We start from the raw sequence: 23,518 nt of genomic DNA on the forward strand, positions 1-23,518 counted from the left end.
GAGATTTCATTGAGTATTGCTGGTCATTTTAATCGATTTCCACCTAGGTAGCGTGGCTTCGCTATTAAGTGGAAACAAAAATTGCAATCTGAACAATTTTATTGACATGACTTATATATATATATATATATATATCAGAAAAATACTTGCTTGGGGATTTTAGAGATCTGTGTTTCACAATCAATTATTAGGCCTGAAATAACCTTCTTTAAAGTTTAGAGAACTATTCCTATTAAATTTCTGGTCCATGGTTTACCCTGGTCCTTGTTCCATTTGATAAAATTCTAATCACCCTGCTTCAGCAGCAGAGAATGATATATTTATGTCAAAAATTGTAATGTTTCAAGTTTATTTGATCTAAAAATAAAAATGACAATGCGATTGCATTCAATAAATTTCAGTTGATTTCAAAATTTCACAGAAAGCTGTCTTGAATTCCCGACCGTTCGATCATCCTATGCTTGGCCCTCCTTTATCCATGTCCTCAAAATCAGCAAGAAAATCTGTAACACGTATTTGCATATTTATAAAACACAATCAGATGTAAATGATATCATCAATTCGAAGACTCCACTAAGTCAATATTCCAATCTTCAATTTGAATTACGTGAGAATGTCATAACACAACGGTGTCAATAAGGAATCATTTTAATTCAGCATTTCCAAAATGAAGTTCCAAATCGTAAAAATGTTCGAATCGAAAATTGAATATACATTCAAATCGTATTCTAGCTGGACTTTGTTAATTTTAATTTGCCTGTATTGAGAAATTTTTAATTAATTCGACAAAACATATCAATTACATATAAAACTATTAATTGTTTTATGGAAAAAGGAAGAAATTCATTCGGAGACGATTTTTTAGAATCTTACCAGCAAAATTGTCGTCGTGAAAAATTGAACGTTTTTTCTTTGCCCAATTCACAGGCGACGGTCCTCTGTTTGAAAGTATTACAGTATAAGAATAAGTCATCGAAAATAAGAGTGTACGAAGATGATAGTGTTTGCACTTGGAGCCATTTAATTTCGACTCAAGTATGTGCGTAAAAGATAAGAATATCATTGATTTGGAAAAAATGAAAGATTGCTTAAAATCTGACAACAAGAATTAAATTTCAAGCTTATACATATATATATATATATACCATTCTTTGGGATCTCCTGAAGTATGCGCATCAAGATGGCGCATAACCTGAACTCAGGTTGTGTACCAGGTTAGGTTCAGGTTGTGCGACATCTTGGTGCGCATACTTCAGGAGTACCATTCTTTGAATATGACCTATTTTATAACTGCTTACCTTGTTTCCCCATTGTTATTTGTAGGGGCTGGAAATTCGCCGGTATCAAATGGTGTCACTTCAACTACCATAGCGGCATATACAACGAAAAGTGCAAAATATCCAAGTTTCATCTTGCTTTGCTGCCAGTTTGTAACATGTTTCTATGAAATCATGCGCTGTATTTATACAGCTATCTCTTTATTTCCTCAAGTAATGGAAAGCTTTCTACCTGAATGAATAATCGTTATCGATTTAAAAGAAGAGTCAATTTAATTCGCCTAATCTGGGGTGGTGACTCTTCAATAGATAAGATCGGTTGCTATTTAGCCATGTTTCTTTGGATTGAGACTCATCAATTATCTTGCAAATGAATCAATTTTTCTCAATAAGTATATATGACTGAAGTAATTATGGGATGCATAATATCCACTTAACAATAAATATATTAATAGTCTCGCGGAATCACTTGAATAGGAAAAATTAATTGAATTAAGCTTGTTCGATTTCCATTAATTTTTATCTTTCTTCAATCTGTCTAACAAATGTAATGGCAATAGGTGTTCAATTCAACGTCAAAAACTAATTGATTTCAAAATTACATATTATCTATGCACATTTCTTAATCGCTTTTACCTTTATGAACGATCCACAATTGCAAAAACGAGAACCTTCAGTTAAGAAAAGATTCGGAATTTATTTCATATACTTATATCTATGACACCAATAATAATGTGAAGACTATCTTAGTCATAAAATTGATATAATTGAAGATATGATTTTACATATGGCGCTATAATTATTGAGATTATGATTTTGAAAAATTAAAATGGAGTCTTTGATTCTCTTTTAACAACGTAGCCATTTACTTATCGAAGAAAAACAAATATTGAGAGAACATAAAACATGAAAAAATAAAGTTTTTAGTTTGAATTCAGTCCAAGGATTCCATACATCCGTGCATATAAATCAAGAAATCCAAATTTAATTTCATATCAATAATATCCATATTTCCATTTCATTGACTAGATTCATAATCTCGCAAAAAATAAGAACTATTACGCCCCTCGCACTAAGTCTAAGTGGAGCCTTTGAATTTTTTCCAATCTTTTTCTGTATAATTATATTTTCCAGAATATGCCGTCTGTGAAGAAATTCGTTTGTTATGGTGTAAAGAGGGGTTGATAAAATTTATTCCATTGAATCGAAAAGGAGCATCGTAATCAATCTTGAAAACTTATGTATGAACTTTTAACTTAGTGTCAAAAGTTACGCCACTCCGATACATTATTAGAAATAAATTAGAATTATAAATTAGATATAATTAGATTAGATATAATTAGATTAGATTAGATATAATTAGATAAATTAGAAATAAAGAGGTCGGTGCTTTTGCTAAAATATGGCTGTCCATTCGGATGTTGTTGTTGCTTTAGGATAAAATAGTGATATTTAGAGATGGAAGTGTCTTCAGGAATAATAGTACTTCTATATATATACTCTTCTCTAAAATAACGAGAACCCTCAGGCTTGGTTATTTCGAAAAACTTCGCCTCCACTTTATTCCGTTCACAAGTAGTTTACTGTTAGCGAATTTAATTTTATACATTTTTGCAATAAACTGTGAGTTTTTTGAGTCTAGTTGAGTGCGATTCTGTGTAGCTTTTCATGCAAAAAATGCTCGTTTAAAACAATTTATTGAGCTTTGTCATCTGAAAACCTGTTGCTATATAGAGGAAACTCTTTACAATAATAGCGTGATGGAATAAAAAATTATCAAGGTTATCAATTCATTACTTATCGATCTTGATCGGTAAGTATGTTGATATGTATTTGTCTGTTTGTGTCTTTGTCTGTTAGATACACGCGATATCTCACTAAAGCGAGGATGAATCCGCTCCAAATTTTGCAAATGCATTCATCATATCTTGTATCAGAAGCCTATTGATTTTGGATGAATTATATTGTATAATTAGCGAGTTATTGATTGATTAGTGATGGGACACACTAATGAGTGAGAGCGAAAGATACACGCCGCGATAAGTCGGCGGTTTCTGATCGCTATCTAGTTTATTTTTCAGATTGTAATTTTGCAATATTCATTTCTTTACATGATTTCAATACAATAAGCACAACAATCTCTAATTCAGCGTTTATGCCATTCGAAAAATGTCTGTTCTCATAATCCTGGGCCGCGCCAGATTAAATTGCTCTTCGAGCATTTGCGGTTTCGGCCAATTCTCGTATATTCCGCTTTAAACATTTGGCACACAATACTTTGTGTTCTATTGCAGTGGTTCCCAACCTTTCTCTACCCTGGCGGACCGGTGAAATTAAATTAAATGTAACCTACTCGCGGACCGGTAAAAAATTGAAATGACCGGAAGGAAAAGACTAAGATATATTTGCGTAATATAATGCAATGTCGGGCACTCAATATGCTTTTAGGAAAAATAGGCGCACTTATAAACATTTCACACGAAGAAAAACTATCAAATAATGTGACGGCCAACAATTGAAATGGGTGGAACATAAAATAATACCATATATTTGCGTAATGAAAATCAGTGTTGGGCACCCATTATGCGTGAGAAACTCACGCATAAAACATCTCACATAAAAGACATGTACATGCCTATTTATGTACAAACACAATTAACTCTAGTGAGAATTTTGCTGCTGTTTCGTTTCCAATATAGGATTGCAAACGAGGCCTCCAAGAAGCTCTGCAGCGGCGTGCAGACTATTTCTTTGCTTCGTTTTAATTAAAACTAGTGATGAAAGTGTTTTTTTTCGCATAAAGCATAAGTTACTGGTTGAAAATACGGACAACAGTTCGATTGCTCGATTACTCAGCGATGGGTATTCGTTATCAAGAGATCCAAAATTGTGACAGTGGTTCGTTTTTTAAAATCCGGACAGTAGAGTAGAATCACAATTGTAATCAAGCTTTTTCTTTTTCATCGAATTCATCATATGAATCTGTCTGCAGTTGATCGACGCCGCAAACGAAATGAATTTACATTACAATGAGAGTGTCGTAGGTAACTTGGCACCAGGCTCAAAATACTACTGTGTCTGCTCAAAATACTGGAAAAGATCTCTACGGCCCATGCTTTTTTGTGCGTCTCATGACCACCTGCAGTGTCGCAACAAGTTTATATCTTACTGGAATATGCATAACGTTTTACATGGATGGTCATATTAATCAGGAAAAGCACGCAGAACAGAAAAAGCACGGTGCCGATTTTTAGGTTTCTGAATATTGCGAGATTTGGTGGAGCGCATTCGCGATGAATCGAAGACGAAAAAGCGAAAAGTGTGATTGCTCGATGCCAAGATGTCGCGAAAGTCGTCGCCAAGATATCGCAAAATGACGACGGAAAGAAATTGTGTAATAAACCAACGTAACCTCGTCATCGGCAAAGCTGTAGGCAATATTAGTAATTTGGACAACATTTTTTACAGTTCAGTTCGGGAAACTTGAAATTAGCCCAAAACATCTTCCGATTTGAAAAAGTATTTCGGCATAATATATTAATTACCATGATCGTAACAAGCGCAACAGCGCTAAACAACAACTTGGATTGCCCTTAAGCAATATTAGTTTGAAATTCTAGTTTTAAATTGATCCCGGACAACGATTTTAATTATATCATTCGGTCTATGACGTCCATATAAATTACTTAACAAGAATTAATATTGAAAATCTTTTATAAACGTATTTTATAAAGTGTATATAAGCCTATGAAGCCTTTGAGACTGATTATTCAATTTGCTGCTTTCTTAGTTTCAATCGGAAATTTCGACTTTGTTTATCTCCAGTAAAAGTTTGAAATTACAACTCCGAATAGTTAGACATTTCAACTTTGTCTCCGACTTCCGAAAGTTTGAAAATATAATAAAAACGTGCTCAACTCGGGACTCGATATTCAGCTTACTTTGTTTTGTAGGACGCTTGTGGACAACGGATAATTCCCCAGTTGCCACATTTTATATTAGAAGGTTTTCATGTTTGGTAATACACATTATGATATCCTCATAATTTGGCATTCACATGAGGAGTTTGAAACAATATCCGAGGAGACGTCTATGTATATATCGTCACGCTAAAAACCGAATTGCGTGAGTCATTTTTAGCAGTCTTGAGAAAAACGTAAAAAACTTTCTAATGATATTGTTATGCCATTGAGAGTCAATAATTTGCCATGGTTCAATTTTTTGATCGTAGCCGGATTTAAGTTAATTTGTATGACGCAGTTAAGTGACGTCATAATGGCGCACTGTGACTTAGGCAGAAATGTGTCTATGACTTGGGGACATACGCAATTTTGCAACTTTACTATATGCACCAGTCCTGAAAACTAAACATTCCAAAAACGAATGTAATTTTCAGTATCTACAATGTCCAATTCCCAAAATAGCTAATCAGTTTCAATTACATTATTTTTTATGTTTAAAAATATATATTTCATCAATATAACACGTTATGCACACCCACCAAAATAAGATTGAGATTAAACATAAAGAATAAAACAGCAATATAAGAATGAACGTTATATGACATTTGCAAGGGATAAAAAATCGCTCACATTTCAAGCGTGTACTTCGCGCTGCGATAGAAAAACGACGCACAACAAGAAATAAAATTCAATAAACTTTAGCGTTGCGCACTGAATGTTTTATTATGACTAACAAAAGCTCACAGCACGATAAAGAACAAATAAACAACAGAACGATCGATCAATCATATCCTGGACTGATCCGATGCGGTGACTTTACCAAGCGAAAATTTTATATTACGCTCGAATGACTTGCCCTATCAGCGCAGTACTAGTATTTTATAAAAGAGTAAATCAATAAGCAGTCAACTGTATAGTCGCATTTGAGCTTTACAAGATATTCACTCGTTCAACAGATGACAGGATGAGAGAGGTGAAAAATTTTTTGGTATTTTTTGACGTTTCGAGAGACGTCATCAACACGGGTTTCAGTTTACGGTCCTCCAGTGATATCTATCGTATAATACTCAAAAAGGCCTTTACAGTGATATATAATTATTGTATATTGGGTAAATTTTGCGGGTCGTATGACAAGAATAAAAATGGGTATACGAAATTGGCTCGATTGCTCATCAAGCAAGGGGTTTTAAAAATCCGACTTTTTTAGTTTATAAATGGCGGTTGCGTCGACTTATGACAAGATGAAAACATAACTTCTTTAAAATGCCACGGCAATCTGCGAACATAATAATGTGAGAATATATTGCTCGATTATATTTAGTTTTGATACGTATTTTTCCGATCTTGCGAATTTGTTATCGCCGTTAGGAAAATCCTAGTATCTGCCATAAATGTCCAGAAAGTACAACTTCATTTAGTACTTATTAAAAATATAATTAAAGTGACTAATATAATTATAACCAAAGTAACAAATATAATTAAATTAATTATATTAGTGAATCAAATAAAATATTCATCGCCTTGCTTTAATATTAATTTAATTGTGATCATTTTAATCTGCGGTTGTGTTGACGAAATAAAGCAATACTGCTCAAAAAATATCATGACAATCCGTGGAGCCAGTAAGGAAAAGAATCCTGAGGGTAAATGCCCTGATACGTTTACTACGGTGGCATCCGAAATTTTGCGATTTGCAATGTCTGAAAAGCGTTTTTAATCGGTCGCGGACCATCATAAAACAAAACTTATGGTGTTCTCCGTTTTATTTTTAGTATTTTGTAGTGCTGCTTTTCAAGTTAGAAATTTTAGGTTGCCATCATTAAGTATTAACACCTACCAGAAAAAAGTTATTCCTCGTTGTTCGGGCTCGCGAGAAACACTATCGACGCGTGCGCAGACTCGTGTTTTCGTCGGAAATCCGCAGGTAAGATGTGAAATCAAATCGTTTGATTGAGCGATGCGCAAGTGACCTGTCGCGTCACCTGTTATCAAATTTTCGAATAGTAAATTGCTATTCTAATAGTTGAATATTCGAATATATGCCCAGCCCTACTCAGTATCCAGTAATTATTGACTCGATCAATGTTATGTGAATAAACTCGCTTTTTATGTTTTATGTAAATTCTAACGTAAATCGTAACTTGGCTGATGGTTAAGTTTCGTAAAAACGTTTGCGGCTCAAAGTGAATTTCTGGCTCGTTGCGGACTCATTTGGGACCGCGGACGCGGGTTGCGAAACACTGGCATAGAACAATAAGTATTCATATTACCGCTAGCACTATCTTCAAACTAATGAAACAAATTATAATTTAACAAATTTATTTACCTTTAGGCTTGTGAGGTTGTGCTGAAAACAACATACATTACTCGTGTGATTGAGGTAGTCTGGTTCTGTACTATTGTATACACATACTATACGAGTACAGTATGAATAATAGGACCATGTGTGATGTTGCTCACTCCATACCAGTGCAGACATGACAAAATACGACATTTCTTTTTTAAATTTCTCGTTATGATTAACTATTAGTCACATGTTACCTGGAATTGTTCGTGTAATGTTTAATCAATTCATTGAAACCTTACTACTGTAAAGGTCGCTAAAAAATTTGAATTCTTCAGTTTTTCATTTTTTTTTTAATTTCACGTAATTATTAAACATGTCACATGTTACCTACAATTGTCCGTGTAACGTTTAATCAATTCATTAAACATTACTACAGTGAAAGTCGCTTAAGGAATTCAAATTCTTCTATTGGATTCACTGTTGCAATAGTTAATCTCCTAATACCGATATGACTGAAGACGCGCTCACAATTGTTGATTTCCTAAACTGCGGCCCAGAGAAATATGAAAAATCAAAACAAAGTACGAAAGCTGCTAGTAGAAAAATATACGAAGCATTATCTACAAAAGGTTATGTTTGCATTCAAAACTGCGGAATTGAAAGGTAATATGTTTTTATTCCTGACAATTTACTAAACTATAAAGTCGTTAGAATATGTTGCTGCTGACAAGTAAAAAGTATCTATGTGACATGGTATGGACATATTTTATGTCAGATACTGATACTTGATACTGATACTAACCAAATCTAATCTTTCATCGTTCTTTTTTTTTTCAAATTTCAGTTCAGAAATAATGAATATTTTTGAAAATGCAAGCACATTTTTCCGCCTGGATACCGATATAAAATTGAAGTATCGAGTAGATCAAGACATCATTGGTTATTTACCATTCGACGGCGACATGTAAGTTAGTGCTAAAACATTCTCGTGTATTTAAAATTTCACTACAACGTACTACACTACCACCACCGTGGCATAATTTAGCAACTATATAGAATAGAAATGATGTTTGAATTATGTGCATCTATGTCTCTATGACAACAACATGTTTATCTTTAATTATGATACTTCCGGAAAAATGTCATCCGTTGAATTCCCAGAAACTAACCCAAATTTCACACAAAATGATTTGCGATACTAATTTACAACAAAGTGCTTCAACATTTTTTTTTTCATAATTTTTAAAAAAAATGATTAGTTTGGATATATTTAATCTGACAAGTCACATAAAAGAGGATGATAGTTGAATTGTTCTTCTATTGAAATTGTATTTTCTTTTTTTCACACATTAGGAAGTTTTCACACGTCCTTCCTAGCGGGAGAGAAGCGCTATACGTTACGGGGGCAGGATTCGTTCTACCTAATATAAATTGGCCGTCCGACCAATACGTGCCAGAGTTTACCAAAAATATCAAAGAACTTGGCGAAAAACTGCGTAAACTGGCAAACTTGATGATGGATATTATTGCGGAAGAAATGCAATTGCAGGTGACTTTAGAAGGACAAAATATCAAATTTGAAAATTTATATCAATAATGGAAATAAAAAAATATTTGGAATACACTTTGTTACAAAAAATTATCTTATCAGGATCGGCAATATTTTAGAAAGCTGACTAGTCGAATGAATCAATCAGGAAACTACACAATGATTCGGATAAATCACTATCCGCCAGTTGATGATAATCAAAAACTACCACAGGGTACTTGTAGACTTGTTGAACACACCGATCTAACTTATATTTCTTTTATATTTCGGAATACTCAAGGTGGCTTACAGGTATTTGAGAAGTATTAAATGTTTTTTTTGAATTTAGTTATTGACTGATACCAATTTAATAAACTAGTCAAAATGTAGATAGATACTCAATAATATGATTCTTGCAATTTTCGTAGTTTGGTAGCGTTTTGGTAAATTTTGAATGTAATTTTAGATGCTTGACAAAAATGAAGAATATATTGACATCCCTTTTGTTCCGAATAGTATGCTTATGATTACTGGTGATTTAATGCAAAAATGTACAAGAGGAAAGATACCTGCAATTGTAAGTAGTGTCTTAGACGTATGAATGAATATCCTATAGTAACTGGAAGTGTAAAAGAGTTCAGTCACTTGTTTTTTTTTCAGTATTCCATGATTTATGTTTTATGTAAACGTCATGCAATACATCGCACATTGCGACATTCCGACACATGTTTATTAAACTTTAACATATGCACTGAACGATTTTTTTTATCTTTTCAACTACGTAACCTTCAACTATATATAACCAAAAACTACAAGATCGTGGTGTAAGAATTGACAAAATTAAAATTTCTAGAAACATCGAGTTGTCGTGTCAGACAACCCTGATATGAGAAGAGACAGAATTTCGATGAATTACTTCGTACGTGCAGACAACGAGGTTCCCGTTAAGGATATTGAAATCGGGTCAACCGATTTGGGATCCAGCAATTATCGTTGGACATCCGGCGCAAAAACGATGGGAGAAATCATTGAGAACGAGTGTAGGGAATATTAGTTAATCAGATCATAATTTTACCAGTGTAGAAAAAAGGTAATATCGATTAGCTCAAGATTAACAATGGCGGTGTTTGATTTTTGTTTATTTTAACACACAAATAATAAGAGAAACATATATATACCAATGTGAGCTATTTCATGAGGATTGGTTTTGTATGTCTGACGAATTTGCAGTCATAAATCTAACATCTGAAAATTGAATCTCCAGGTAATTCTACAGAACTGGAGTTTTTCTTGTCTAGAATAGCATATCTAACCTCATAGTAGGAAACTATGCATATTTGAGTCGTGTTTCTTTTCTTGTTGTTAAGCCAAAATTACCCAATCATCGCTACCATTTTGAATCATGTCTTATTGGGGATTTAATTAAATAAATAGTGCATAAACAATTTTGACCTAGTCGATAGCAAGAAATCGTTCCTACTCAGTTTTTAGGTGTTTATCAATTGATGTTTAGCAGTTATTTTAACTAAAAACATGTTATTTATAAGTAAATGGAAATAGGTTTACATATTCTGATTCTGTATATATATTTCAAAATCTTCTAGTTCTCTACTTTGTAATTTTGTTTTTGAAAATAAAGACATCCCCCCAAAATAAGCTGTATTGTTATTTTTTGAAAGAAAATTGAAGACAATGTTCTATTTTCGGGGAAACACAGTATGGTGATGTATTCACTCGGAATCGTGAGATTTTTGTTTTACGCCAGTTTTAATAATTGTGTGTCGAATCAAGCGCCTAAAAAAGTACATTAGATATATAGTATTTTGTGTAAAATTGGTATTCTCTTTGCGGCCCCTAGTTTGGGAAGTCTTGTCCTAGACAAGTCTTTCGTTATGTCTATTTTCAGTAGTCGTGCCAGTCTTCCGATAATCATTTAAGTTTATAGGCGCAGTAGATTCATATTCGGCTACATAATTGATTTATTATCCAAAATTTGATTCTAATAACTAATTGCATGTATTATTCCCGTGCTTTATAACACACGAGTCCCAAATATATTTAATTGAGGCCACTTGGCTGTCTATTCCGATCAACAATCTGGCATCAGTGAGTTCATCCACAGGTTGCTCTCTCTTTTGTGTTTTTAGTGAGCGCAGCACCTCTGTCAATCACCTCTGGAATTTTGTTATTTGTAAGTTCTATTTTTTGTGTTTGTTTTTATTGATTTAGTTACTATTTGGAGTGACGGCCATTTAAATACATTAAATAGTGGTTACTGCTGGAATAGACTGACCCACTGATGCCCATCACTGCAATAAAGTCAAAGCAACAAAGGTTGGGTGGTCCAATTAAGATCGGGCCTTTTGAGTATTTCTGAAGTTACCGCATATTGAATCACACAATTTCACTTCATATCATAGTTAAGTGATAGCATCAGTTATTACCTACAATCTTGTTGGACACGTTTAGTGGACATAACGATCGTTTCAAAATTTTGTTGTTATTGTTATTTGTCTCCATCATTTTTCAAAAATCGCTTTTCTTTTCGAATACTGGACCAATTGCTTTGAAATTTTCAGTGGTTGAAGATAAAATTTTTCTCCAGAAGGCTATCATTTTTTTTGCTATGACGTCATCAAAATTATTGCCATTGGGTGGCGCTACGTGTCCATATATTTGAGCATAGCTCTCTTGATTTATTTATGCTGCTTTAAGGTATCTTACAGTATGAGCTAGTAAAATAAATATATATTGTATTTTTTTATGGAATTCTGTCCTCCACGCCTGGCTTGCGTTACCAGAAGCCTTTGTGTCATTTGAACTTGCTTGAGGTTGTGAAACTGCGCTGAATAAATGTATAAAACATAGCGTAGTATCGTTTGCAATAAATACCTCAATATTTTTTTAAATAACTAATACTAATATACAAGTTGCCTAACTCCTAGGAGATGTAAAGCGCAAACATACGCTAAATACACTGGTATTATATACAATTCACAGCGATATGGAACAATATTTGGAAGTGATCTTCATATATAAGGGAATTGTAAAGTTGCAATGGACGTCAAAGAAAATCGCGGTCGTAATTAGTGAAAACCAAAATCTCCAACGATCCTTTTATTGCAATTCTTGCATGCCGGCTATAACAAGCCAGGTCAACAAGGTTTAAATTGGATTCTATACGGAGTAAATTAAATCTGTTCATCAAGAAGAAAAGCATGTAATGAATGATCATTCGTACTAATCCTACTACATTATCTTTCTTAAAATTACGAGCAATTGGACAAGGGGAATTCAAATATGGTTAGCAGGTTGGGATAGGCATGGCGGGAAAGGTGATGTATGAAGAGTGAGAAGGGTACCTGAAGCTGAGCTGATGAGCAATTTGTTGATGGTGTTAGCTATATGGCGGCATTGTAAGTAGGTGTAAAAGATTGATATGACGTATTTTAGAATACGCAATGTGGCACCTTGGAACAGAAAAAAATACCGGAACGGAAAACCGAGGAAAAGAACTGGCCAAATACGAAATAAAAGTTGTTCGGGGATATATCAAACGAGAATATCGGTCGGAGACCGAAGACCCATCGATCGAAACTGCGGTTTCGATTCATGACTCTATAGTGACACCGCGTGTCCCATCACTAATTAAAAAATAACTCGCTAATTATACGACATAGCAAATGCACATGCGATATTTGGAGCAACCACGCCTTCGTGAGATATCGCGTGCATCTAACAGACAGATACCCATCAACATACTTACCGATCTAAAGATCGATATCTTCCAGAGATGGTATCCGAAACGATGTAGAGCAGGGGTGGAAAAAGTACGGCCCGCGGGCCGAGAAACATTGCTCAAATATATGAAAACGAATTTGTTTTACCAACAATTCCCCGAAAGTCATATATATCCTGAACGAAACTGGAACTACGGAGCAGCCACGGTAGGTAACTTACGGATACTTGTATCAGGGTACCGGTATAGCAACTAACCCCCAAATGTACCCCATTTCATGTTGAAATCATCAAAACAAAGTTAATTTTTCCCAAAATTCGAACAAAGATTTTCGTAGGAATCAAATTACACCAGTTTTAAGAACATAACATGTTCCACCCAGTCATTATCAAATTGAAATTTATATTCTCAAGACCTTTGGCACTGATTGAAATAATTATATCTAAGTTCCCATCCGTACGATGTACATAATTACCCTTATTGAGATAATAGGAGTTTCTGTTTATAACGTGAATCACGAGCTCACGTTAAGATTTATGATGGACGTATAAATAGGACTCGTTATCTTTCAAGGGGAAGACGATGAATACCATTCAAAGCTAGTAGGGATAAATGTTATAAGATTTATATTCTGTGTATCGTGGAAATCTGAGAATAAAATCAAACAGAGTTTTCTAAAGTTTCCTTCATTCACGTGGGCGTTGAAGCTGAAGGGTAAACGGGTAACTTGCAAGTCAGAGACAATCTACAAATTAGCAATATACGGTAACATCCCATTCATTTACAAATAATATATGCCATAAATGGTGAACCCGACGTGATCGTACCCGGACTGTCCTAGCTTTTCCATGTCTTGTGTCGATGAAGATTCATGCTTCCAGATTCAACATGAATTGAAATACAAAATAATATATAAATTTAGGTTAATTAGCGCCTTTTTAAATTTCAATAAATGACAGAAGGTGCAAATTAAAGGACTATCCTTCGAAACAAGCGAAGCAGTAGTCTACCTGACCAGTGCTGTCGAAAAACTTTCGCGTAGCACGAGTGAGGTCGAAGAACCGCTACAAATATTTAATTTCCATGAAGTCATTACACAAAATTTCGAGGGAAAAACAAATCACATAGGACCCACAGAAATTTTTTAAAAAGGTTAAACGTTTAGCCTTATAGCGAAAAATACTTAAATAACATTTAACCACTGAAAATAAAATAGGTTATATCGTTTCAAGTGCATTATTAACGTTGAGTAAAATTTTAACATTAAAAAAAAATACTTATTCTAAAGTTAATTAAACAATCTAATTTATTTAGTATGATTGTCAATAATTCTTCGTGATAGTCGGAGGTCATAATTGGTAGCATTGGTGTGTTAATTTTTCTCTCTTAAACAGACAGCGTTGCGACAGATGTCGCAGACAATCACTTTACTATGGGATACAATTCATGTTTGAAGTGGGTCAGTTACAGATAACAGACTTGGTTACTTGGCCGGAGGTTCAAAACTTAATACAAAAATGTTTATTTCAAAAATTTCTGTGGGCTTCATGAGATTTGTTTTTCACTTCGACGTTTTGTGTGGCGACGTCAACAAAATTGAAAATTAGTTATATCATCTACGCGACGGCATACCAGCGAATCTCGTGATTAGCGAAAGTTGGAAGCTTTCTCAAGAAGTATAAGATCATTTCGACTCCATGCTCAGCATATTAGACAATGGAATAATTGATAAAAAAAAAAACAGAATATATATATATATAACTGATTATAAGCAGGAAAGCAAACAAAACCTTAAGTAAAGTTTATAACGTACAGATTTCAGATTGAAAGGCGTTGTCAAAAGAAGTGGTACGTGTTCGCTCACCCAAAAGTATTAAATTAATTAAACACACGCACACACACACATACATACAATCACGAGGACATAAAAAGATTAAAATAAAAAAAAACATTATATATTATTGGTAAAAATGAAAAAATATACAAACGAGTTACAAAAAAATATTAATAATTTCGTACGGATTGCCGGATTGGATACCGAATTAGGTAACAGCATCTTGTGAATAAATAAATATCATGTTTTTGTCTATTTTGATATTTTTATATAAAAATAAAATATAATTAACGCAAACTTGGCATACCGTTTTATTGTATAACTATTGCCTCTGTATGTGTTACTTCTATTCCAACAGCCTAAAATTCAAATAACGCGGAATATTTAAATAAATGACTTAACGACACGTCTGCTGGCATTTTAGACTTTGACTGCAAGCCTAATTCCATGTTTATCATTATTTTGATTGAACTTTTTTGTGAAATGTATTTTGCGTATCAAAAATAAAATGATGATTGATAAAGACAAAAGTCCGGTTTCGATGGTGACGACATTATGAAACATTTACCAATTACAAAACTGTATCAAACTTGTATTATGATACTCATGACACTATCTATTATATACTCCACTGAAAATTTTCACAATCTGAACTATTTTAAAGACTTCTTGACGGTAATCAATAACCGAATTGCTACGTTATATAAAGATCTGAATGACGTATAATGCTCAGTCTGGCGAATAATGAAGTATAAAAATGGAAGAAACTGGTTCCAAATTATCTTATGTTCATGCGAGAAATAAAAAAGAAAATGGTTATGTTCTGGTAACCTTGGTCTAACCCTAAGAAACATGATTCAACAACTGACGGTCCTAGGAAAATTCGCGCTGGAAATTTCGTCGCATAAAAAATCGCCGCAAGAACATTTTGCTGTAAAACAAGTATTTGTGAAAACAAGAGAGATATGCTCAAATATATGGACACGTAGCGCCACCCAGTGGCAATAATTTTGATGACGTCATAGCAAAACAAAAAGTAATAGCCTTCTGGAGAAAAATTTTATCTTTAACCACTGAAAATATCAAAGCAATTGGTCCAGTATTCGAAGAGAAAAGCGATTTTTTTAAAATGGAGACGGAGACAAATAACAATAACAACAAAATTTTGAAACGATCGTTATGGCCACCAAACGTGTCCAAAAACAGTTAGGTTTTTGAAGTACCTTTTTATTTAAAAAAGATTCGTTATTTAAGACCATACCCTAACTCTACAAACCTAACTGTTTTTATCACAAATACTTGTTTTACAGCAAAATGCTCTTGCGGCGAATTTTCTTATGCGGCGAATTTTCTTATGCGACGAAATTTCCTGCGGCGAGATTTCCTACAGCGAAATTTTTCAGGCATGAGTACTGACAGGTTGGATAAGCTATTACAGACTTGCAACTACGGGAAAGCCTGTGTTGAATAAAGGTGCGCCCTTCGGTTTTAACCAGTTATGTGTATCTGGACCTCCTGTATTAAAAGTAGCACACCCCTGAGCTGAGTTATGGTACAGAATACTATTTATTTATACTGGGTATTTATTCACTTGTATGACAAACGTCGTCAAAATTTCTCAATACATTCAACACGGCTGTCCAGAAGTCATGAAAAATCAGTATAATAATATAATATATTGGAAGAAAGCTAAATAGCCAGCTTTTGCAAATACAATTTATACACAACGTGAAATATGCAATGCATGTTACATAATAAAAATTGATTACTTCAAATATACAATCAATGCTATCAAATGTGGATTCTACAATCCTATATCTATGTAGCCTTTACTCCGTAGCTCCATTTGGCTTCGTTCCGAATAATTTCTCCCATGGTTTTTGCGCCCGCCGTCCAGCGGTAATTGCTGGATCCCAAATCGGTTGACCCGATTTCGATATCCTCAACGGGAACCTCGTTGTTTGCACGTACGAAGTAATTCATCGAAATTCTGTCTTTTCTCATATCTAGGTTGTCTGACACGACAACTCGATGTTTCTAGAAATTTCAATTTTGTCAATTCTTACATTACGATCTTTTACTTGTTGATGTGGATTTATAACGTCACATAGTTAAAAAAGTCGAACAAAATTCGCCAAGTGCGTACGGCAAAGTGAAATAAGCATGTGTATAGGATAGTGTTTTCAGAGTGATTTAACAACTCTTTACAATCCTGATCTTCTTAGGATCGGTATGTGTGTCGGAATGCGATGTCTTCATGACATTTACATAAAAACATAAATCATGGAATACTGAACAAAAACTGAGTGACGAAACTCTTTACCACTTCCAATTACTATCGAATATTCCTACATATTAGAATCTTACACGCTACTTACAATTGCAGGTATCTTTCCTCCTGTACATTTTTGTATTAAATCACCAGTAATAATAAGCATACTATTCGGAACGAATGGGATGTCAATATATTCTTCATTTTTGTCAAGCATCTAAAATTACATTCAAAATTCACAAAAATGGTACTAAACTACGAAAATTGGAAGAAACATAATATTTAAGGATATATATCTTGATTAGATTATTAAACTGGTATCAGTCAACAAATAATTCTAAATAAACATTTAATACTCCTCAAATACCTGTAAGCCACCTTGAGTATTCCGAAATATAAAAGAAATAAAAGTGAGATCAGTGTGTTCAACAAGTCTACAAGTACCCTGTGGTAGTTTTTGATTATCATCAACTGGTGGATAGTGATTTATCCGAATCATTGTGTAGTTTCCTGATTGATTCATTCGACTAGTCAGCTTTCTAAAATATTGCCGATCCTGATGAAATAATTTTGAGTAAAACAGTGTATTTTAAATAATTGAAATAGATAATATTTTGATATTGATATGAATATTCAAATTTTAAAACTTTTGTCCTCTTAAATCACCTGCAATTGCATTTCTTCAGCAATAATATCCATCATCAAGTTTGCCAGTTTACGCAGTTTTTCTCCTAGTTCTTTAATGTTTTCGGAGAAATCTGGCACGTATTGGTCAGACGGCCAATTCATATTAGGTAGAGCAAATCCTGCCCCGGTAACGTATAGAGCTTCTTTCCCATTGGGAAGGACGTGTGAAAACTTCCTATTGTGAAAAAAAGAGAATACAATTTTAATAAAACAATTCAAATATCATGCTTTTTCAGTCGCGTTGTCAGATCAAATATATCCAAACTAATCAATTTTATGAAAATTATATAAAAAAATTTGGAACACATTGTTGTTAATTAGTATCGCAAATATTTTGTATATATGTGATATAGGTTAGTTTCTGGGAATTCAGCGAGTAAAATTTTCGGAAGTAGCATAATTAAAGATAGATATGTTATTATCAGAGTTGCACATATTGCAAATATCATTTCAATTCTATATGATTGCTAAATTATACCACGATTGTGGCCGTAGTGTGATACAGTGGTGGGTTAAATTTATATACACGAGAATGATTTAGGGTGAACTTACATGTCGCCGTCGAACGGTACATAACCAATGATGTCCTGGTCCATCCGATACTTCAATTTTATATCGTTATCCAGGCGGAAAAATGTGCTTGCATTTTCAAAAATATCCGTTATTTCTGAACTGAAATAAAAAAAAAGTGAACCATACAGAATTAGATATTGTCATTATCAGCATTAAGTCCTAGACTGACATAAACTATAGCCATACCATATCACATAGATACTTTTTACGTATGATTAGCAACATTTCAACGGCTTTATAGTTTAGTAAGTTGTCAGGAATAAAACCATATTACCTTCCAATTCCGCAGTTTTGGATGCAAACATAACCTTTTGTAGATAATGCTTCGTATATTTTTCTACTAGCAGCTTTCATACTTTGTTTTGATTTGTCATATTTCTCTGGGCCGCAGTTTTGAAAGTCAACAATTGTGAGCGCTGAGTCGTCAGTCATATCGGTATTCTAGGATTACCTATTGTAACAGTGAATCCAACAAAAAAATTTGAACTCATTAAACGACTTTCACTGTAGCAATGTTTTAATGAATTGATTAAACGTTACACGGACATTTCCATGTAGCATGTGGCAATTGAATATTCAATCATAACATGAAACTGAAAAAAAGAAATTTCGTCATGTCATGTCTGTACTGGTAGAGTGAACAACACGACATACGGTCCAATTATTCGATGATGTATAGTATGTGAAAACAATAGTATAAAACCAGGGTGTTCCAAGCGCACGAGTAATGTAGCCGCAGTTGTATCTAGCACAACCTCACGGGCCGCAAGCAAAAATTCTATTTTGTATTGATATTTTGAAGATAGTGCTAACGGTAATAATAATACGTATTTTTCTAGGCACAAGGATATTTATCGCGAGTAGCTTTTCTTTATTTTTTCAAAGCCTTATTGATCCTGGTGATTGATATATATACATATACATAGACGTCGGATATCGTTTCAAGCGCCTTACAGTGAATGCCAAAGTATGTGAATGTCATAGTGTGTATTAGCAAACACGAAAACCTTCAAAATTATAATGGGATAACCGCAACCGGGGAATTATCCGTTGTCGATAAGCGTCCAAAAACACAGTAATGCACATTATGTAAAATTCTCATCAAATGGAGTATACCGCAAAACCTCTACGGACGCATGATATCGCCGGGCGTACGTAACCCGGATAATTACTCAAATTTCTTCGCCCGTTTTCTAATTTAATAACAGTTAATTAACTATGTGATATCGCTAATCAGTTTGGGCGGGAATGAGGAGAAGCGCTTCGATTTTCTCAACCAGTCAGTGAGGTGGGTGATGGCGAACGGTTATCTATTTCGTAAAATATTGGGCTATTCAACGTAGTCGTTGATTATTTTGACGCAACATTAGGGTAAGCACATGTTTTTTTGATAAATAAAATAGATATATAAAGGCGCTGCTGTAATTTTTGCTATTCTTGGTATAATGTTTAATAAGTGGCGAATTATTAAACTTGAGGGGTCCCTAGAATCAAGATTTTGTCGGTCGATAATTGCGGAGTTAATTAAAAAACATAATCTAAAAGGTTGAAGAATGGACCCCCGTAACAAAATCGCAATCACATATATGAAATCCAATTTAAATTTAAATTCAACTCTGCTAAATTTTTATTTGAAGGTGGGACGAGATTTGTAAAATATTTAGATAAGCATACAAAGTTAACCGATCTAATGAAGCGGGTCATGGTTACCCGAATAAGTAAAACTATTTTTTCATTTTGCTTTGCTATTTCTTGTTTCACAAGCGTACCGCTGGTGGATGCTAGTAATCTGTTGCATTCATGATGTGGATCGATATCAGTATATAGGTTCCAGTCACTTACTCTCAACAGTGTTTTAAAAAGTATTCTTATTATTTCTGTTACTACTATGGATATCACGTTATCAACACCTGTTTCGCAGCAATTTTCAGCGTAAAGCAGTTTGCCTCATTGTACGAAATTGAAGGCATACGCGAAACCTTTTATATGAAACGAATTACATATTTTAATGGATTAAAATTTTGTACATATATTTATTTATCAAGTATTCATATTTAGATCTAATACATGCTTTGACACTCATTGCTGTACAAAGAAATATCGACCATAGACTGCTGGAGAAAATAAATTTGAAACATGACACCAAGTCGCCACACAGGGGTAAATATTACACGTTAATGTTATATAATGGCTAATATACAGCTTATCTGGCCACTGAAGTAGCATATAATCTCTGGTCTGAGCCTTAGAGATAACCAACCAAAACACTTTAGACTAGCAATATTTACTATGGGACTCTTTTATTTTATGTTTTTAATTTGAAATAGACTTTATAAATCGAATCTAATAGGTTCATGTTTACCAACAATCAATGAATAAGTGTATTTTGATATTTTTCTCAGACGTGTTTTAATCATTTGTAGCAACAAAAAAAAATTGTTTAGGAAAAGATTTAATCCCCTTTAAACAGGGACTCATCAATGCACACCGTCGTGATAATAGGGTACATAATTTGTTTCCCAGACGCCAAAATGTAGAAAATAAGAAAAGCTGAAGAATATGTTCAAATGAAGTGCCAAATATTTGCGTGACCTGTTTTTGGTGATCCTAGAGGACCTAGATTGTATTTTTGAAAATAAATTAAGATTTGTTTCCGAACATTCTTCAATTTCTTTTTTTTTTTGTAACGTAAACCTTTATTAGAGTGTATATCAACGATTCGACAAGCAGTTCGTCAACTAAACTAATTCAAAACTAATACATCACTGATATCATGAAATTTTGAGACAGGAGTATCGTATTTTATATAGTTATTTGAGTTGATTTCTCGAAATCTACTCGGCTTTACAGAAGTTAAATTGCCTTTACCGTGGTACTTAAACGCAGCTGTTGATTTAATAATATTCACTCTGCCAGTGCGTATCTATTTATTTATTGTTTTTTATTTGGTTTAATGTTGCTGGAACGTCAAATGTTATTGTTTTATGAGCTCGAGATTGATTGTTGGGAGCAAGGCTAAAGTCACCATTGTGAAATATACAATTATGTGAAAAGTGTTACCATTGATTATGTTTAACTATTCCCATTATAATTTTCCGGTATATGTGCAACAACAAGATTACCGGAATATTGGGCCAATTTTTTTTTAAATACTAAAAAGTGATTTATATGATACGAACATTAAAAATAAGTTTATTTCAACACGTGTTTACATTTCCTATACTTTTTACTTTAGGTTGGGTCACATAAGTTATTCAGGTAAAGCCTTTTTCTTAAGTTGGCAATGAGACATTGTTGCATATGTACAGTGTTTTTCAAAACAGCGCGCCGAGATAAAAAAAATCAATACATACAAGTGATAATTTTATCAATGCTTGCAATGGTACATTGAATTTGCTCACGCAATTGACTGGCTCACAGATACTATAGTAGGCTTTAAATTTTCGTTATACTCTTGTAAGAAGTAATGACTGTAAATGTTATTGAGTTTCCCCTTCAATTGAAATTTCAAGAACGCTAGCTTCCGTAGAAAAAAATACTCCATCGAACAAGTCTTTATGGCTGGCTCCTGGATTCGTCTTTTTTCTGTTTGTATTTATCTACCCAGTCTATGTTATTTTTGCCTCAAAACAAAACCACTGAAATGTTGTTACTGCGTATCCGTTAAAATCTGATGGACTTCACTTTATGGTATTTCATATTCAAATTATTATATCCGCTCGGAATACTTTGAAATGTTACTTTTTTGTTATTTGTATCGGTGCTTCAAATTTTTCCAAATGGACAACTTAAAAGATGGGAACTCATGCGACATTGGCGCACAATAAGAGCAATGGAGTTGCAGGAAACAAATAGATAAAAAAAAAAGCACAAATATAACACTCAATTTTAACGTAGGCGAAAAGTACGTGTAAACTTGTGTTTTTGTCACAAACAGCAAGTTCGTTGCAATCCAATCGTTTGATTCAGTGCGATTGTCTAAGTCTCATGTTACCAGGTATTCTAATAGTTTGCTGTTCGAATATTTCAATCAGCCCTCCTCGGTAATTGTTGACTCGATTAATTTTATGTGAATAAACTTGCCTTTTATGTTTTATGTAAATACTAACGTAAATCGTAACTTGGCTGGTACTTAAGTCTGGTAAAAACGTTTTTGCCCCGCAATGAATTTCGCGATACTAAAAAGGTTAGACACCTACATGAAATATACTATTACCTAACTTTCTAAAACGCTATTGCTCGTTGAGGCCTCATTCAAACGCTCTGCGGACTCATTTGAGATCGCGGACTCGGGTTGGGAAACATTGTAATAGATACTGGAATGAAGCCAGTATGTGTATTTAAATATAATATATATATAATTTAGAACTATCATCCTTCGCGTTCAATTTGGCCACAAACTTAAAGCTGCATTATTTTTTATCATTTTTTCATGAACTTTGTAGCGATATACCGAGTTGACCCTATAATATGCCGCCGCAACAATCGTGCAATGTCATTCGGTCTTCTGGCACTGTTGATTCGAGTCGGTCGACCGGTTAATTTTATCGAAAGACCACTGCTCATTTGCAACATAATAAGGAATGCCATTGTCATATGGTTAAAAAGTATGACGACCAATATTACCTCGGATACAACTCCCCATTGAAATAGTTGACTTCAAAAACAATTTAATGCGCTATAAATGTGATTTGGCAAACATATGATATCAACGTGTTCGGATTGAATTCTCCTTATAAACGCTTTTTAAATTATTAGTGAAAATAATAAGTTTGTTTCAGTAGTTTGTACAAGATTCCCATAAGACGTCTTGCTAGATTAACGATAGCAAATGGCACAAAATGGTGTCCATTGTCAGTAGTGGATCATGTGCTCCAGAGGCGCTGGGTCCAATGGGTCCTGCCCGATGGGTCCAGTCCTATGGCTCCGGTCCGATGGGTCCAAACTCGGCAGTGGTCAGTTAGTTTATTTTTATTGCTGTCTTGGCCGAGGAGATTTCAGGGTAAAGAAGTTTGAAATGAACGTAAGAGAAAAAGTTTGTTTGCTTATCGTTCAATCTTTGAAACCGCTAAAGAGAAGATTTGCGATTGTTTGTACTTTGGCGTCACCGGTAATTAATTGGATAGCTGATAGAGCTTGTAACCATTCGCGTACGAAAGAATTTGGATTGTTTGTCTAATAGGGATTAGTGCAAGTGAAACGATTCAGATTGTTTTTTATCAGAAGTAATTTGTCGTCAAGATTAACCTTAATTTTTCTGATGTCTATTATAAGCAAACGAATTGCTTACTCGCCGTGGCAGAAAAATTGCAAGTATTTGCGCTGCGCATTTGGGTTTTGAAAAACATAACTCGACAAT

The 23,518-nt window shown here is 33.9% G+C and overlaps 2 protein-coding genes and 2 long non-coding RNA genes across 6 annotated transcripts; 2 read left to right on the forward strand and 2 right to left on the reverse strand.

The window, feature by feature from the left end:
- Positions 1-332: 332 nt before the first annotated feature.
- Positions 333-1,457, reverse strand: LOC144430699 (uncharacterized). Its single transcript, XR_013479674.1, has 3 exons — positions 1,299-1,457; positions 874-938; positions 333-503 (listed from the first exon to the last, which is right to left on the reverse strand). It is a non-coding gene; the product is annotated as an uncharacterized LOC144430699 (long non-coding RNA).
- A 4,357-nt stretch (positions 1,458-5,814) lies between these two features.
- On the forward strand, positions 5,815-11,121 carry LOC120330191 (uncharacterized). 3 transcript variants are annotated; one of them, XM_039397051.2, is made up of 8 exons: positions 5,823-6,212; positions 7,572-7,619; positions 7,963-8,189; positions 8,371-8,490; positions 8,880-9,075; positions 9,178-9,366; positions 9,521-9,631; positions 9,908-11,121. In XM_039397051.2, the coding sequence occupies exons 3-8, from the start codon at positions 8,035-8,037 to the stop codon at positions 10,106-10,108; spliced, it is 972 nt and encodes a 323-aa protein (XP_039252985.2). In that variant the 5' UTR covers positions 5,823-6,212; positions 7,572-7,619; positions 7,963-8,034; the 3' UTR covers positions 10,109-11,121. The 3 variants fall into 3 exon arrangements, with proteins under 3 accessions (XP_039252987.2, XP_039252985.2, XP_039252986.2); XM_039397053.2 differs by lacking the exon at positions 9,178-9,366 and having other exon boundaries at positions 5,815-6,212; XM_039397052.2 differs by lacking the exon at positions 7,572-7,619.
- Positions 11,122-16,218: 5,097 nt separating this feature from the next.
- Positions 16,219-18,703, reverse strand: LOC120330120 (uncharacterized). Its single transcript, XM_039396959.2, has 6 exons — positions 18,434-18,703; positions 18,139-18,258; positions 17,566-17,761; positions 17,267-17,455; positions 17,006-17,116; positions 16,219-16,664 (listed from the first exon to the last, which is right to left on the reverse strand). The coding sequence occupies exons 1-6, from the start codon at positions 18,589-18,591 to the stop codon at positions 16,446-16,448; spliced, it is 993 nt and encodes a 330-aa protein (XP_039252893.2). The 5' UTR covers positions 18,592-18,703; the 3' UTR covers positions 16,219-16,445.
- Positions 18,704-19,432: 729 nt separating this feature from the next.
- On the forward strand, positions 19,433-22,057 carry LOC144430718 (uncharacterized). The gene is made up of 3 exons (XR_013479684.1): positions 19,433-19,530; positions 20,218-20,319; positions 20,683-22,057. It is a non-coding gene; the product is annotated as an uncharacterized LOC144430718 (long non-coding RNA).
- Positions 22,058-23,518: the final 1,461 nt, after the last annotated feature.

Source organism: Styela clava, chromosome 12 (assembly GCF_964204865.1).
Source record: "Styela clava chromosome 12, kaStyClav1.hap1.2, whole genome shotgun sequence".
Lineage (NCBI taxonomy): Eukaryota > Metazoa > Chordata > Ascidiacea > Stolidobranchia > Styelidae > Styela > Styela clava.

What these genes read in the sequence shown, in the direction of transcription:
- LOC120330191 (XM_039397051.2), top strand. Translation starts at nt 8,035, where the DNA reads ATGACTGAAGACGCGCTCACAATTGTTGATTTCCTAAACTGCGGCCCA. An exon ending in TTACCATTCGACGGCGACAT is followed by an intron (nt 8,491 to 8,879) that starts GTAAGTTAGTGC and finishes TTCACACATTAG; the next exon opens with GAAGTTTTCACACGTCCTTC. An exon ending in GAGGAAAGATACCTGCAATT is followed by an intron (nt 9,632 to 9,907) that starts GTAAGTAGTGTC and finishes TAAAATTTCTAG; the next exon opens with AAACATCGAGTTGTCGTGTC.
- LOC120330120 (XM_039396959.2), bottom strand. Translation starts at nt 18,591, where the DNA reads ATGACTGACGACTCAGCGCTCACAATTGTTGACTTTCAAAACTGCGGC. An exon ending in GTACCGTTCGACGGCGACAT is followed by an intron (nt 17,762 to 18,138) that starts GTAAGTTCACCC and finishes TTTTCACAATAG; the next exon opens with GAAGTTTTCACACGTCCTTC. An exon ending in CTGAAGAAATGCAATTGCAG is followed by an intron (nt 17,456 to 17,565) that starts GTGATTTAAGAG and finishes TTATTTCATCAG; the next exon opens with GATCGGCAATATTTTAGAAA.